The 17,975-nt window shown below is 38.3% G+C and overlaps 1 protein-coding gene across 2 annotated transcripts; it reads right to left on the bottom strand.

Moving 5' to 3' along the window:
• Positions 1 to 412: 412 nt before the first annotated feature.
• Positions 413 to 17,751, bottom strand: LOC101745945 (zinc carboxypeptidase). 2 transcript variants are annotated; one of them, XM_062676046.1, is made up of 9 exons: positions 17,383 to 17,751; positions 15,976 to 16,188; positions 15,440 to 15,632; positions 14,697 to 14,772; positions 9,947 to 9,994; positions 4,045 to 4,247; positions 3,144 to 3,228; positions 1,719 to 1,773; positions 413 to 678 (listed from the first exon to the last, which is right to left on the bottom strand). In XM_062676046.1, exons 1-9 carry the CDS (start codon positions 17,664 to 17,666, stop codon positions 432 to 434), a joined length of 1,404 nt encoding a protein of 467 aa, XP_062532030.1. In that variant the 5' UTR covers positions 17,667 to 17,751; the 3' UTR covers positions 413 to 431. The 2 variants fall into 2 exon arrangements, with proteins under 2 accessions (XP_062532030.1, XP_037876268.1); XM_038020340.2 differs by lacking the exon at positions 9,947 to 9,994 and having other exon boundaries at positions 17,383 to 17,749.
• Between the last annotated feature and the right edge of the window lie 224 nt (positions 17,752 to 17,975).

Genomic DNA, 17,975 nt, shown 5'->3' with positions numbered 1-17,975 from the left:
TAGTGTACGGTGTCCGAAAATAAATACGGAGTAGTTCAAGGCGAGGTAGAGTGGAGTTTTTAAATACAGTCTATGAAAGGACTTCTCTTCTTTAGACAACCATGACTTCTTAGTTGATCGTGATTCTGATCTGGTGGTAGATACACTCGCAGAGCAGCTTGGAGCCGTTAGACATCCTTCAAGGGCGCTCGTGCAATTATTAACAATCTCTTACCACCCGACTGAACCCTTAAATACACCCTCTCGTCCTGGATAAGCGGCAAAGGTTGCAAGTTAATCCTCCCAACCCAACTCACTTGTTTGAGGGCCGTCCAAAAGAGCTTAGTTCTTCCTGCCTGTCGACTATATCTGTGCGTATCTACTGAAGAAAACTTACTTGGGCGACTATTATAATGAGCCATTAAATATCACATTTCGTACAAAAACATAGTTTAATCAAAACGAGCAATAACAAACAGGCACACATTAAAAAGGATCACCAATTTATCCAAAAACTTCGTCCTTTGACCGTCATCGAAACCCCTGTGCTCGTGTCTTAGTTTATCGTAAATTTTCGTGCGAGGTTTCAATAGTGACAAAACACCATCCATGGTTTCTATACATGTTGGCGTGATCTTCTCATTGGGCAGAGCGAAACCATATTGCCCTCGGTCGGGAAGTTCAAATGTAAGGACGTACCTAAGATTTTTAATACATTAGATAGCCTAGAGGGCTATTCCAGTCACGCCCCGAAAGGTAGGTGAGCTCATAGGCTCAATCTGACATAATTTGCTAACACGAACCCTAGCAGGGCAGCACTTGCGGAATTTACCACCGGATCGGAATCTGAGCCTCAGTGGGCTGTGTCTCTGGATTAGTTCACTAGTCGAAACCTTTGTAATCGATGACTTCGACGAGAAAGGTGACCGATGCGTGAGGGGCCTAAAAGCACCGAGAGAGGATTCGGGGATTTAATACAACCAATCTACAAAGACTTCGAACTTGTATTATTGGGACATTCACGGTCAAGGACCAAAAACAACTTTACACGAGATCACATATTGTCAAAAAAATTAATGGTGTATTATTTTTAAACAAAAGGACTCCACTCAAAGCAGTTACGTCTTCGAGTATGATGATTGAGAGAGCTGCTATAAATATAATCAGGGCTTCGATTCCATAGCCAAAGATTGGTTGCGAAAATTATACCAATGACACTTAAAGAAAGGGGAGGAGTGGAGTTGCTCATGGTCACCTTGATGTTATATGACGATAAGAGCGAATAGAGATACCGTAATTACCGCCACATACTTTGTAATATGGGCTCAGATTTGAGAATAGTTTCGATTGAGTAATGGTTGTCCCAGAGAGAAACATATATTTTTTTTGAAGCCGAAATAGGCAGAACGGTGGTAGATGATGAAAAACAAACAGACAGATGACGGACTAGCAAACATTGATAACTTATATCTATCCATCTATTTATCTATCTATCAAATACTTTGGCTTAAAAAATTTTTGATTGCCTTTTGAACGCGCAAACTTCTTATATTTGAATGGTCTGAACTGAGCAGAATTCAGTTCAACCCACTTGGAGACCCGACCCAGAGAGTTCTCCACTTCAGACACAAGTTTTGATCACCTCTCTTTTACCGGGCTTCGAGAGACTGTCCTGATCAATATAATCGGAATAAATATCATCATCAAAATATACCATCTTAAATGCGTTAATAGCTTACGGAACACTAAATGTTTCTTTGACCCAGCAACCACTGACGCCGGATGTCACGTAACCTAAAATGATGAAAAAACAATAAATATCTGCTTCAAAATTTGTCCACGAAATTCATCGTAGAAAATTGCTTGAAGACTAAAGTGCTAAGTTAATGATGATGAAGATACCATGTTTATCGTTTTTTTTCCTCTTAATCATATACCATTTAAAATATATATATATATAAAACTACTATAGCTTTTTAATGGCGATTGATTCTTCCGATTCACATAAATAATTATAGTTGTAAATTGATTCCAAACATAATTAAACGATCGTAATCGCGCAATAGTGCTCTAGTTCAATCCTGAAGTAGTCATAATTTTTTGTATTTTTTTTGCATAGACACACTTGGGCTCACCAATTTGGTATTAAATCGTCACCGGAGCCCAAAGATATTACCAAAGGATTACCACCACCCACCTTCAGTCATGAGATTCAACTTCAAGGCCCTTCTAACGAAGGAATACCTATAACATTCGATATCGTTATGCTGATTCCAGAGACCTCCGTGTAATATAATCACACAACAGCAACACGTCATATGCTGATTCCAGAGACCTCCGCATAATATAATCAAACAACAGCAACACGCCAAATAAAAAACAGAATATTTACTTACCTTGGCAGATTACCAAACGACTTCGCAACCGTCGCCAATGACATTATCAATGTAAACAGATGCATTTTTAATGGCTACGCAACGTGAGCATTCGTGACCACATTTTTTTTTTATTGCTTAGATTGATGGACGAGCTCACAGCCCACCTGATGTTAAGTGGTTACTGGAGCCCATAGACATCTACAACGTAAATGCGCCACCCACCTCGAGATATAAATTCTAAGGTCTCAGTATAGTTACAAAGGCTGCCCCACCCTTCAAACCGAAACGCATTACTGCTTCAGGGCGGAAATAGGCGGGGTGGTGGTACCTACCCGTGCGGACTCCCAAGAGGTCCTACCACCAGTGATTACGCAAATTATAATTTTGCGGATTTGGTTTTTATTACACGATGTTATTCCTTCACCATGGAAGTCAATCGTGAACATTTGTTGAGTACGTATTTCATTAGAAAAATTGGTACCCGCCTGCGGGATTCGAACACCGGTGCATCGCTACATACGAATGCACCGGACGTCTTATCCTTTTGGCCACGACGACTTCAGACATCTTACTAAGAGTAAAAATTAAAACGTAGTGATGTCCATTCTCATTAGAAACACGCGTGCAGTGACATATTTTGAAAGCATTATTTTATCCAGATTCATCTATCTAATTTTTGTTTCTTAATATTTTTAGTGGCTATAATTTATCGCTCAATTATTTAGAAAAGTCTCTCCTAAAAATGGAATACGACGTATCATCGCTAAAATAAATTCAGTTTCTCACCTACAGTGTCATAAGCTGTTCCATACACGTATCTGGTATTGTATCTGAGAGCTATGTGGTCTGCTGCTTGTTTAGCCATGGCTGCCTGCACAGATAAGAATTTAAGATAAAATTAAGTTTACGATAATGTCATAATTTAGTCTGCATAAATTTTCAGTAAAAATTCTACCTTAAAATCGTTACTAATCTTATTTACTATTTGATATTATCATTAAGTTAAAGGTAGGTCTAATATTACTGGAAATGCCAAACCAAGTCGAGAATGACTTTTACGATAAAAGATCAAGCAAGCACATTTTTTTTCTTATTGTTTAGATGGGTGGACGAGCTCACAGCCCCTACCTGATGTTAAGTGGTTACTGGAGCCCATCGACATCTACAACGTAAATGCGCCACCCACCTTGAGATATCAGTTCTAAAATCTCAGTATAGTTACAACGGCTGCCTCGCTTTGAAACCGAAACGCATTACTGCTTCACGGAAGAAATAGGCGAGGTGATGGAACTTACCGATGAGGACTCACAAGATGTCCAACAACTAGTAAACCTACTGCGATGTTATTGTCAACAGCGCAGCGTGAAGCGCGCGAAACCTTTCAACAATTAATTATGTCGATATCGAAGCTAATTGTAATCTATACTAAGATATAAATCTACAGTGGTTTTTACGGATGTTCCGTTATAACTACTGAACCATGCATCCGATTGACTTGAAACTTGGTATCCGTGTAGAAAATACATGTACTTAATGGATAGGCTAATATTTATATGAGTGTTGGACTCCCTACACCGGTTGCGGGGGCGTTAGTGACGAGAATCTTTGTGGGGGTGAGAAATAATAATGCTAATTTTAAATGCCCAGCGATGCGGACGCATACAGCTAGTCGAATGTAAAATCTTACCACAGTATCAAAATTTTCCATGTGAGCTCTTGTATTCGCGTAAGGCAGGATCATGGCTTGCCCGTACGAATGGAAGGCCAAATAGTATTCCAGATGGTTACTGTGGTTTCTCACGAAATTAGACATCGCTATAGTTTCTTTTTCGGAAAACGCTTTCGCGCCACAATACGTCTCCTCGTAGTGGGAAAAACTGACTCCGACGGCTGGTGATAGAAAGAAATAAATGAAATTCAAAAGATTCAAAAATTATTTTTATTGGGGCGTGAATCGAAACACAGTAGAACTTGTATTCAAGACTTTTATTGGGTTTAATAACATATAATTAAAGAAAACAGATTTCTACGTATATAGCACAGGAGTGATACGAGCCGGTGACGGCGCGCGACTCACTTATGCAGTAATCATCAATCTCAACCAACCAACACTATACCAGCACGGCTCATGATCTTCGCCTATTTTAACAATTTTTTAACGTACAAATAACTATAAATAACTTTGACGAGATCCGCTTCGCATACAGCATGCGGCCGAACACATGACTGATATGCATGATGAATATGATTGCACTTAGAATTATTTAGACCTTAAACAAGATTATTTACAATTTTCTTCAATTTTTGTACACTTTTTTTCCCCCTACTTATTCGCTGGTAGCTATTCCAATGGGCTATTCTAGCTACCCGCGGACGGGATGTACAAATAAACTGGCATTAACATATTAGTCATTTTACTGTAAATAGCATTAGATATATGCATGATATTTGAACGTAAGGTATCTATGGACTACCATAGTATAATGGAACTGAAGACAAAAAAAATACATAAGACCAGCACCATAAATAAGAGTCGCGGTGTTAACACGCAAACGTAGTGTGCTCTCTGTGTTTATTTAATTTTTTTTAAAGTATTGTGTATTTTTACATTTTAAATGTGTATATAGTGCATAAATAACTCCTGCTCACTGATTTTATCATCTATCCTGTTTCGGTTACCTTGCATTGCTGCCAAGATACATCATTCATATTCACAATGGATACACAACTTTCAAGTAACTTACAACAACTCGAAAATTTATTTGCCTCTCGAATGGGGGCCTACGAGGATAAGCTCAAAAAGGTGGCGAGTGATTCTACAACATTGCATCCAGACTTCACGGCACTCTCAAAGGACTTTAACGAGTTTAAATCATTTGTAATGGCTACTCTGTCAAACATCAAAAGTCAATTAGAATTAATCTCATTAGGCTTGGATCGGCATGAAACTGCTATGAGGAGGAAGGTTCTGTTGATACATGGAATACCAGAAAAACAAAATGAAAATCTGCATAGCACCGTTCTTGCATTGACCAACGACCAATTGAAATTGACAGATTTTAAAACCGATTGTGTTAGTGTTTGTCACAGACTTGGCGCCTCGCAGGGTAAACCTCGCCCAGTGTTAGTAAGATTTATGAATATCGAGTCACGTCAGGCAGTATGGGACAGCAAGACTTCCTTAAAGGGCACGGGCGTCACTATTTCTGAGTTCCTTACGAAAATAAGGCATGGTGTATTTTTGTCAGCCCGAAAGCATTTTGGCGTTCAACGCTGTTGGTCAGCCGACGGTAAAATAATGTTAGTTCTACCTGATAAATCGCGTTATAAGATTGAATCTATGAATGAACTACAGGCCCTTATAAAGAAATACCCAATAATATGTACTGACGCGGTAGAATCAGCAGTGCAAGGCAAGCCGTCTACACCAAAACTTGCGGACGCGCATGTGAAGACGATAACTAAAATGACCAGAAAAGGCCGGCGCTGAAATTGATGTTTTAGGATAAATGGCATAACAATTTTATTATTTCTACTCCCATACCAACGTTACATAGTCGCTTAATGTATTTTACTGTTGTGTCTTGTGCTTGAACATTTTGTTTGTTATGTTTTTATTCTATTTTGACACTAATTCACTACGTAATTTGTTTTGTAAATTTTTGTTAACCATTTTATTGTTATAAACGTACATATCCTTAAGTTAACCTAAATTTAACTAAATCTGTCATTGTTTTGTTTACAAGTTACTACGATGATATTTGTCCAGTTGGCTATGTTTTTGTTAGCAGGTTGGTAGCACTGAGGAGTAACTTATCCATAGATTCTTCGCTTTAGTTGTGACCATAGACTATACCTTAATATTTGTAATTTTTGGCATTGGCGTATAAAACTTTCAGCCTACGACAAATATCCATAGATTAATTTCTGATATTATCTAGTATAGTGTTGCTTATTTTAATATGCTCTTTTACTAAAAATTTTATATTTAAGAACACATTTCCAAGTCACTGTCTACACTGTGAGCTATTCTTTTTTTTTAACATGTAAATTAATTCATTGATGTTAATGTATCTATCTACACGTCTAAATCTGTGTAATTAACACATGTTAAAGAATCTCTTCCAGGTTTATTGATTGATCAGTTGAGCCGGGAGTTAATTGCTAGTTTATTGATTAAGAGTAATATTATATACGTGTTTATTTGTTTTTAGTTTACCTATTATATTAATTGTATTATTTTCATTTTGTTATATTATATTAATAGTGTATGTTATTTAAGTATTATTATTATTTATTTATATTTATTTAAAATCTTATTAATTACATAATATTTTTTAAAAAAGATATTAAAAATACAATTTTTAAAAAACACTATATAAAAATAGATTGCCGCTGATGGCGGTGTCTACGACACAAGCCACCAGTGGTTAGGACTCCAGAGTGAGAAACCTCCTCACAATGCGTGCAGTATCAAGGATAACTGCTTTCTGTATTAGGCCCTTAACCCAGCTGGATAACGAAAGTTTCTTAAGATGTTGATCGAAACTTTTCGCTATCAAGCCGTGTACCGATACAACTATTGGAACAATGATGGTTGAATCAACATGCCACATGGCGGTAGTCTCGTGGGCCAGGTCTAAATATTTTATTAATTTGTCCTTTTCTGCCTTCACGAGGTTCTCGTCATGAGGAATGGTGACATCAACCAACACTGCTCGACGCGCAGATCGATCTATTATCACAATATCAGGTTTATTGGCAACAATATACCTATCCGTGATAATAGATCGGTCCCAGTAGAGCATAACATGACCATTATCAAGAACTGGTTGAGGTTGGTATTGGTAATAAGGTACAGCAGAATCAAGAAAACCATATTTCAGAGCAAGTTGTTGATGGATAATCCTAGCCACTTGGTTATGTCTATGCAAGTACTCGCCGTTAGCAAACCGAGAACAGCCAGAAACAATATGTCTAATAGACTCTCCCGGACGGTGGCATGCCCGACAAATGTCGACCGTCCCATCCTTTAGTATATATTTCCGGTAGTTGTTCGTCATGATAACTTCGTCCATAATTGCAAAGATAAAACCTTCAGTTTCCCCAAAGAGGTTACTGAATCGTAACCAGGCCACGGAAGCTAATTGGTCTACATCAGGCCCTGTGAGAGCCCGGTAGAACCTACCGTGTAACTCCTTGCTCCTCCATACAGTTATGCGATCTGAAATACTCTCTACCTTCAGCCTCTTCCAATTCCCGTTAGCTAAGGATAGCGGAGTTAGCCCCTTATCGACTGCAACGACATCCCGATACATATTCACGTTCATCTTAAGGAAATATTCCCTAAGGTTGTATATCTCTCGGTTATGTAGATCCTTGGCATTCAAAATACCACGACCCCCACATTTCCGAGGAATATACAACCTCATTACAGACGAACGTGGATGATGCATTCTGTATGCCGTTAACAATCGTCTGACTTTTCTGTCCAGTACGTCCAGCTCTGATTGCGTCCACCTTAGTATGCCAAAGGAATATGTTAACATAGGCATGACCCAACCATTAAACGCTCGGATTTTGTTTCCGCCTGATAAATGGCTTTTTAAGACCTTTATAAGACGACCAAAAAACCGATCTCTAAACGATTGTTTCATATCTGCGTCAACAATATTCAGCACTTCAAACATACCAAGGTACTTGTAAGTTTCCGATTCACAAAGAGACTTGAGGACCACACTATGGTTAAGTAGTAAGCAATCTGAGCTTACAACTTTACCTCTCTGTACATCTATGAACGCACATTTATCAACACCAAATTCCATCCCAATGGCTTTACTAAAATTGTCGGTTATTTTAAGTAAACTCATTAAGTCTGGTTTTTTGGAAGCAAATAATTTGAGATCATCCATGAACAAGAGATGTGATATAGCCTCAGCTCCTCTGCGAAGTCGGTAGCCTAGCGTTGAATCTTTAAGTAATGTACTTAAAGGATTAAGCGCCAAACAAAACCACAAAGGACTCAGACTGTCGCCCTGAAAGATACCCCGCTTAATCCTTATTAAATTCGGGGCAGCAGAAGAAGTCATCTGACCTGGTTGACTAAGAAACGTAGACCATTGACCCATGCATGAGCTAAGAAAGGAGCATAGTATGGGATTTATTTTATATAGCTCTAAAACTCTCATTAGCCATGTATGAGGCACAGAGTCATACGCTTTCTTATAATCAATCCAAGCCATATGAACGTTCCTCTTACTCCGCCGAACTTGTTGAGTAATGGTCATGTCAATGAGTAGCAAATCTTTTGTACCTCGAGACCCTGCCTTACATCCATTCTGATTAGGTGATAAAATGTTATTATTAAAAATGTGATTTTGAATTTTGATTCTCAAAATGGATGTAAGTAGCTTATACATAGTAGGTAAGCATGTAATTGGTCTGTAATTCTTGGGATCCGAGGTATTGCCAGATTTATAAATCAAATAAGTGATACCAGATGTCATGAAATCTGGGAGTGATCCCAACTCAAGGGCCTGTTGGAATTGAGCTGCCAGGCGTTCATGTGAACTTCGGATCCACTTGATCCAGTAACTGTGCAGTCCGTCCGGTCCCGGACTTTTCCAATTTGGCATCGAACGTACTGCACGAGAAACATCAACGGCGGAAATTGTTATTGAATCCATCTCTTTATACGATTCACATTCCCGCCTGACAGTTTGTATCCATTCCCCTTCAGAGTGACCAATGGGTATCGACCAAATATTATTCCAAAATGTTGACATGTCCTCTTCGTTGACATTGTATGGCTCATCGGTTACTCGGGATTGAGACGACTCCCAGTTTCTGTATACACTTCTTTGATCTCTTTGGAAAACTCTATTCAAATGGTATCGCTCAGATCTTAGACGATACCGACGAATACGGCTTGCCCAAGCATAAACTTTTTGCTTCCAGAAGTCTATGCGCTCAATAATACAGGTCATGTATTCGTTTGAGCTTATTCCAGTTCCGGCAAAGGCCTGATCGACGAAACACATAACCCGTGGACGAGTATTTCCTTTCTGGAAGCACATAAGCTTTGCTATAAGAATCCTGGCCCTATCAATTCGCTTCTCAATTCTGCACTGCCATTGTGGTTTAGTAGGGGGTCGATAGGCTGTCTGGGTTAAGTTTGGAGACTTAACCTCAGCTACACGACAAACCGCTACCGCACCGCAATACAGAAGTGAGTGCGTATCAATTAGATCTGTACTTGATTCTAAATAGGGTTTTAGAATAGAGTCCAGGGCCCCTACAAGCGAAACATTACGTCTATGCATAGGCAAACGTGGTAATCGTGGTCTAGAGCAGGCGGAGACTAACCTATATTCTTGAATAGAATCCTCCAAAGCACTACTCAAACGCTCATAGTCCTGGTTACTTGCACAAACCTGTTCTTGAATTTCCTCATCGTGTTGTATTATTGGGGCGACAGTGTCAGTTACCACTTGGTTTTCTTGTGGTTCGATGGGAACAGGTAGCGCTTCGTAGCGTAGTCGATCAAGAAGAGACTGGTCCAACAGCCTAAGCCGCTGGATAGCCCTCACCTGATCTGACAGTCGTTGTGTCGAAACATTCACGGTCGGGCACAATGTCTGAAACACAGAAAACATTTTTGAGCGATACGCAGAAAGGTTGGTTTCTCCCTCCGTAGCCTCATAGTACGCTCGCATGACATTCATATTTATATTTTCGTTCCAACGCATGCGAGAGCGCACTACACCACTGGTAGCGGGGACCGTAGACGGGGCATTTCGCCTCGTTGATCCCAAGCGTGCCAATGGTGGGCGGCGCCGGCGCACAGGTCTTGGCGGCGCAGGGGACGGCTGTGTTTCGTCGCTGGATAAACTTTCAATTCTCGTCGGACTTGGAGAGCCATCCGACGAACACGACGGAATACATGGTGATGTTCTTTGTGCGCCACAGGTCACCTGTCTACACTGTCGACTTGGGTTTTTCCTTAATGCAGTTGTCGTCGACATGGACGTGTCACATTGCAGTTTTCTTTAAATTCTTTATTTTCATTTTTGCATCCAACTTTACACTTTCTCTTTTTGTTTTTATCATTTTTAAAATTTAATTATTTGTATTTTTTCTGTAAATATTTGTAAAAATTTAGGTAAAATTAAATAAATTTTAATTTTGCAATTTTTGACACGTCTGTTGTTGTAGACGGTTTCCATGGTTTTATTATTTTTATTTTATTTTATTATTATTATTATTAAGTTACCATATTATTATGAATAATAATTTATTTAGTTATGAAACATTTTTCTCCTGCTCTTCGTCTGAAAGCAGTTTTTTGAGTGCTGATGATGGCAATGATTCATGTACCTCAATACATCTGCACGATGAGATTTCTGCTGAACTATCCTCGTTCCCTAACAACCTAAATATTGCACATGTAAATGTTCAAAGTATTCCGCGTCATTATTCAGATCTTCTGGCATCTATTAGCAGCAATACTCTTGACGCTTTACTGATTTCTGAATCATTTCTTAAACCATCCATTCCATCGGTTCAATACGCAATTCCCGGCTTTGTATTAATTCGTAATGACAGAGTGGGCAAAGGTTGTGGAGGCGTAGCAATCTATTTGCGAAGCGGGATCGAGTTCAGAATTGTAAGTGTGTCTCCATCTCAGTATTCTGAATCCGCTGAACATCTTTTAATCGAATTGACACTGCATTGCACTAAAATTTTACTAGGTGTTTTTTACAGTCCTAATCTTCGTGTTAATTATTTTGAATGTCTTGATGAATTGCTGTCTAATCACTGTTCTTTGGCCGATCATATTATTGTGATGGGGGATTTTAATACTTGCATGCTGAAGAATGATTTTCGATCTAAACAACTATTATCTGTTTTAAGTTCTCATAATCTCAGGATATTGCCTGTTTCAGCCACTCACCATTTTCCAAATTGCACTCCCTCTCTATTAGATTTGATGATGGTATCTTCTTCTAGTAGTATTGACACTCATGGTCAAATAACCGCTTCATTTTCATACCATGACTTGATTTTCTTATCTCTCCGTGTGCGGGCTCCTAAGCGTAAGTCTGAGTTTCTATTTCTTCGCAGTTACAAAGGCATTAACATGGAGGCATTGAGACGTGATGCAGGCTTAATCGATTGGAGGCCGCTATTCAATGAATTGGATATAGATGGAAAGGTAGCATTTTTCACGGAGTCGATTTTAGAATTATACGACCATCACGCTCCCATCAAGCGTGTCAAAATCAAACATAAGCCAGCGCCTTGGTTATCTCCTGAAATTAAGCAATGGATGGTCTGCCGAGATAAAGCTCGAAAGAGGCTAAAACGTCAACCGTCCGAGCGCAATCTAACATACTATAAACTATTACGTAATCGGTGCAATCGCCTATGTCGAGATGCCAAGAGACGCCATTTCCATGATTCTCTCATAAATCGTAAGTCTTCTGATGTATGGAAATTTTTGAAATCCGTAGGCATAGGAAAAGCATCATCTACGTCCTGCGGCGGTCTCGATTTAAACGCACTCAACAAACATTTTTCTACACCCTCTTTCTCAGTTGATCAGTGTCGTAAATCGAGAACTTTGCAAACGTTACTTAATCTCCCTTTGCCTAAACATTCTTCCTTTAAGTTTCAGTCAGTATCGACCAATGATGTTCGTAAAGCTATTTTATCTATTTCTTCCCATGCTGTAGGTAGTGACAACTTATGCTCTAAAATGCTTATCCCCATTCTGGATATACTACTTCCTTGTTTAACGAACATAATTAACCATTCCTTACAATCTGGATCCTTTCCTAAATCCTGGAAATCCGCTAATATTATCCCTTTACCTAAAACCAGCAATCCTTCGTCTTTGTCACATTATCGTCCTATCTCCATACTTCCTTTTCTCTCGAAAGTGTTGGAGCACATTGTTCACAAGCAACTACAAAATTTCCTCTTCTCCAATAATATTCTTAGCAACTTTCAATCAGGTTTCCGATCGGGACACAGCACGGTGTCTGCGTTGCTGAAAGTGACAGATGACATTCGATGGGCAATTGAAAACCAATCCCTAACCATTCTTGTACTACTTGACTTCAGTAACGCATTCAACTGCGTGGATCTTGATATCCTGCTCGGTATTCTTCGATCCCATAACATTACTACTTCTGCCCTAAGGTGGTTTGATTCATATCTTCGGGGCCGTTCACAACGCACACGTCAAAATGAATCCTTCTCAGACTGGGTTGCTGTTGATGCTGGCGTGCCTCAGGGTGGTGTTCTCTCTCCTCTTCTTTTCTCAGTGTTTATTAACACAGTCACTACTCTGATATCCTCAAATTTTCATCTTTATGCAGATGATTTGCAAATTTACCATCACTGCGCACCTAGTGAAATTGATGGAGCAATCAAGGATGTTAATTGTGATTTGGAAAACATTCATGAATGGGCAACGTCTCATGGACTCTTACTCAATGCCAACAAAACACAGGCCATCATAATTGGTAGTAGATATGCTATTCGTGCATTAAATCATTCTGCAATTGGATCTCTCATATTGAATGGCCAACCAATTGTATTTAGTGAAACTGTTAAAAACCTTGGCGTTACCTTTAACTCTTTCTTAAGCTGGAATGAGCAGGTTAACAATGTTAGCAGCAAAGTTAACTTTGCATTCCATTCACTCAAATGTCTCCAATATTTTTTGCCTTTGGAAACTAAAATTTCTCTTGTTCAAAGTCTAATTTTACCCATTTTGGACTACGCTGATGCTTGCTACTTGGATGCCACTGAGGAGCTTCTCAATAAGCTTGAGCGTTTGCAAAATTTGTGCATCCGTTTTATTTTTGGTCTCAAAAAATATGATCATATTTCTGAATTTCGCAAAAAGCTCAAGTGGCTCCCAGTCCGTTTCCGCAGAAATACTAGAATGTTGTGCTTCCTATTTAATATCCTACATAATCCCAACTACCCACAATATTTACGTGATCGCTTTACCTATGCCCGTCCCTCCATTGCTCCTTGTAGAACACACATTAAAACTCTCCTCAAATGCCCTGTTCATAAAACACATGCTTACGCAAAATCGTTTTCTGTACAAGCAGTTATACTTTGGAATTCCCTCCCTCCAAGCATACGAGCGTGCAAAACCATAGCAGCATTCAAGAAATCTGTTAAGGAACATTATTTATCCTTACCATCTTAAATAAATTATATATATTTGTATAATGTATTATAATATAAAGTAAGTATATGTGTGTATGTTATATATATGTATGTGTGTGTGTGTGTGTGTGTATTTGTATGTATATATATTGTTTTGTATCTTGTAATATGTATATATTACTATATGCAATGTTTACTGTATGCACTAGGTTTGTGTTCCTAATTCTTCTTTCCTTTTGCGGGCCTACTGGAAGAGATTTCAGCATGAAATAAGTAGTGCCCTTGTACTCTGTATCCTTATTGACGTGTCTTTTCTAACAGCTGTGTGTACAAAATATATTAAATAAAATAAAAATAAAAATAAGATTATTGTATAAAAATCGAATCAATATAGTTCACTTGAACGCGTGTTCTATTTCGAAGATGTTTAAAAATAAAATAAAATAAGGTTTTTTTTCTTAGGATATTTTTTTTCGATAAAAGACAGTTATACGGTTTTGCAAAAACAGCAAATTGTATCCTACCTCATTTAAAAATATTTGTTTGCAAATAAATAGAAATAATAACTAGGATAGTTATCACGGAGTTAAAAACAAAACATGTTGCGCCGACACCTGGTGACTGGGAGAAGAGCAGGAGAATGATAATTATAGAATTAAAGTATTACTTTCTACAAATTAGTGGACAGTGGCCAGAGTTCGATAGGTATTATTGACCCAGCTGTCCTCTCGGCGTTGCCGGTGGTCACTGGCCATTATAGCCACTTACCAAGAGCTGATAGGCCTCCCAATAAGTCCTCATTATTATATTTATATAATTTTTTATTTCTTATATGGGTGGACGATCTCACAGCCCACCTGTTGTGGATACTGGAGCCCATAGACATCTACAGCGTAAATGCACCACCCACCTTGAGATATAAGTTCTAAGGTCTCAGTATAGATACAACGGCTGCCCCACCCTTCAAACCGAAACGCATTATTGCTTCACGGCAGAAATAGGCAGGGCAGTGGTAACTACCCGTGCGGACTCAAAAGAGGTCCTTCCACCAGTAATTACGCAAATTATAATTCTGCGGGTATATACAAAAATTAGGATATATAAAACTTAAAATATATTATATAAAACTTAGGATCGATCATCACTTACTCCCAAAAGCATGGTCGAAATTTCTATTCAAATCAACTCCGTATTCGTTATTTCTGTTCTTACGCCAAAGTCTGTTCTGGATGAGGAAAAAACAAACGATTTTACAATATATACATAGTACAAGTATTTATTTTTTATATAACTAATAATATAAAATAAAATAAACCTATAGCCGTTGTGCGATTAAAATAATCAATTGTTTCACATATTAAGTTTTAACTAAGGATAAGATTAACGAAATTTCAAAAAAGCGTCTCCTCTTTATAACATCGCACCTCCCGCTACTAAAGTCGTATCCTTACCTACTAGTTAGAACTACGGCAATTCTTTGTGAGTTTTCAGGGATCATTCCCTCGTATACCTTTTCGCTCCTATATCCATATACGTTATTTTTACGTGAACGCTTTGTCCATATCCTTCAATTTAACTCTTGAAATTTAGAGTTGTAAGAACCAAAATCCGTAACTGTTACTTGGCGTGTAATTTCGGTAGGCAGCGGTTTGGCTCTGCCCCTGGCATTGCTGAAGTCCATGGGCGACGGTAGCCACTCGCCATCAGGTGGGCCGTATGCTCGTCTGCCTACACGGGCAATATAATAAATCTAGGTATTACGAATCCAATCTATTTAATCGATGCTCAGCATGGCGTAACCATATAGATAGATTAATGTCAGTCTATTTCAAAAATGACGTAAAACTAAATATACTTTTACAAACTCACAGCCAAAACTGACAGATACTTACATTTGTGTGAGTATACTCGTAACCATCAGGATTGAGAACGGGCACAAAGAACCATTCGTAGGTCAACGCAATGTCTTTTAAATTCGAATTATTCGATTTCGGCGAGTCGAGAATCTGCTGAAGCATGTACGTCACAAAACACGGACCTATCCATTCTCTGGCATGAATACCGCCTTCCACAATCACTTTGGACCTGAAGAAGTTAAAAATGCTTTAGGGAATCGCTACGTACGTGAAAACATAAGAGACATTCGTTATTTTTGTATTTATAAATTTGGTTTTGGTGATTCGAACCGCATCTATCAGAAGTCGAAGTCCTAATTAGCTTAACCCTATCCCAATTCCAATTTTGCGGTATTCTGGATGCGTGCTGCTAAGCTGAAATTGTCTACGTAATTTTACAGTGTCGTAATAAAAAAGGAAATAAACAATGAAAAATATTAATACAAGATCCACCGCTTGAATGAGTCACGGTAGCTTTTGGTCACTGGCACTTAAAATATAAGGTATAAAAAATAAGACATTCTTCCAAGTACCTCAATTTACTTCCAGGCAAAGTGACATGCACAGCGAGAATGGGACGTTTTTCATAAGTAGTACCAATACTTTCTACTTTCACGAATTCAGGATATTTATCTTTTAGATCCTTCAACCAATTATAGATGTCATTAATCCTATAGAAGTCGTTCCAATCGAATGAACCCAAATTTCTTCTTATGTACGATTTAACTCTTTGCATATCAAATGCTCTGAAATGTAACAAACACCTTAACATCCTTAGTATTTAATACTGGTGGTAGGACCTCTTGAGAGTTCGCGCGGGTAGGTACCACCACCCTGCCTATTTCTGCCGTAAAGCAGTAATGCGTTTCGGTTTGAAGGGTGGGGCAGCCGTTGTAACTATACCTGAGATCTTAGAACTTATGTCTCAAGGTGGGTGGCGCATTTACGTTGTAGATGTCTATGGGCTCCAGTAAACACTTAACACCAGGTGGGCTGTGAGCTCGTCCACCCATCTAAGCAATAAAAAAAAAAAATATTATTTACCTTATTTTATATCCCTAAGCCCTTCGCGTATGATTATCCTGATATACTAATCAATATAATTTTTACATTAATGATAAAATTATAAAAAGTGAAACTACTGTATCCGTTACTCGACCTAATTACTCAACGGTACAAGACTGAATCTACCAAAGCGTTGATAAATCTGAGAAAATTTTCAATCCTCCTTCAATCCATTCGAGCACAACATTTCAAAGTACAATAGGCAGTCGTCTAGACTAATCAGTGATTACGTTTATTGGTTATTTTTCCTCTAGTTGTTATAATTTTTTTATATCTAATCTGTGGACGATGTACCGCATAGTTTTAAGTAAGTCGAATAAATGTCACTAATTTGGTAAGATTATTTAGCTAGTAAGAGATATTCCTATATTAAGAAGAAACACATCGAGCAGTACTCTATTCTTAGGTTTGTCGTAGATAAAAATCCCTCCGGTATCAACAACTGTACAAAATTAAACTCATTTAAATAGACCCTGCCGGTGTATATTGTTTACGATTAAACAAAGTATTTTTTTATTTAGATAATATCTAACATGTTTTGTATTACGTGGAGTCGTCGTGGCCTAAAGGATAAGACGTCCGGTGCATTCGTCTGTAGCGATGCACCGGTGTTCGAATCCCGCCGGCGGGTACCAATTTTTGTAATGAAATACTTATCTTCATGTAATGTTCACGATTGATTTCCACGGTGAAGGAATAACATCGTGTAATAAAAATCAAAAGCGCAAAATTATTATTTGCGTAATTACTAGTGGTAGGACTTCTTGTGAGTTCGCACGGGTAGGTACCACCACCCTGCTTATTTCTGCCGTGAAGCAGTAATGCGTTTCAGTTTGATCAAATACGAATGAATATAATCAAACATAACTACCAACCTTTGCACATCAGCAATGAGCGTTGATAAATATACATCGTATTCTTCTGCCATTTTCAGGAAAACCTTTTTGTCTCCGGGAGCCAAAACAAAATCTATAGGTTTGTACAAAGAGCCAGGAGGAGTCCAAAAATTAACGTCAAACATCTCACTCAAGCTGTTGAAGAAATCTAAATGACTTTTATTGACTGGTACACCTCTATACAGTGTGTAGTTTGTGTATTTTTTGGTCGCGCAATAGTTTGGATGGAAGAGGAGAAACGAAATCAAATAGAATAAAGACATTTTTTGGGGACAAAGTGAATTTTGACGACGTACATAGATTTCGTGCTGCCAAATATATTCGACATTGTTTTGACAATTATTCCATGGCCACAATTATTTCAGAAGCAATACTTTTTCGTATAAATGTTGAAGTGCTCCAGTTATGAGTATATTTTAACCAATATAATTAATGTAATATCGAATTATTTAGTGAATAGCACATGTTACATGTTGATGAAGCGTGAAGGCTGTCTAATTTACCTGTAATTCGATTTAACTCCAAAGCGATATAAATCTTTTCGTTGACGAATAATATAAATATAGGACCAG

Source organism: Bombyx mori, chromosome 25 (genome assembly GCF_030269925.1).
Source record: "Bombyx mori chromosome 25, ASM3026992v2".
NCBI lineage: Eukaryota > Metazoa > Arthropoda > Insecta > Lepidoptera > Bombycidae > Bombyx > Bombyx mori.
This window is presented reverse-complemented; position numbering and strand designations above follow the sequence as displayed.

Coding starts and splice junctions, on each gene's coding strand:
- LOC101745945 (XM_062676046.1), bottom strand. CDS start 17,666: ATGTCTTTATTCTATTTGATTTCGTTTCTCCTCTTCCATCCAAACTAT. Junction 16,189..17,382: donor CTCATTGCTGATGTGCAAAG/GTTGGTAGTTAT, acceptor GTTACATTTCAG/AGCATTTGATATGCAAAGAG. Junction 15,633..15,975: donor TTGCCTGGAAGTAAATTGAG/GTACTTGGAAGA, acceptor TAACTTCTTCAG/GTCCAAAGTGATTGTGGAAG.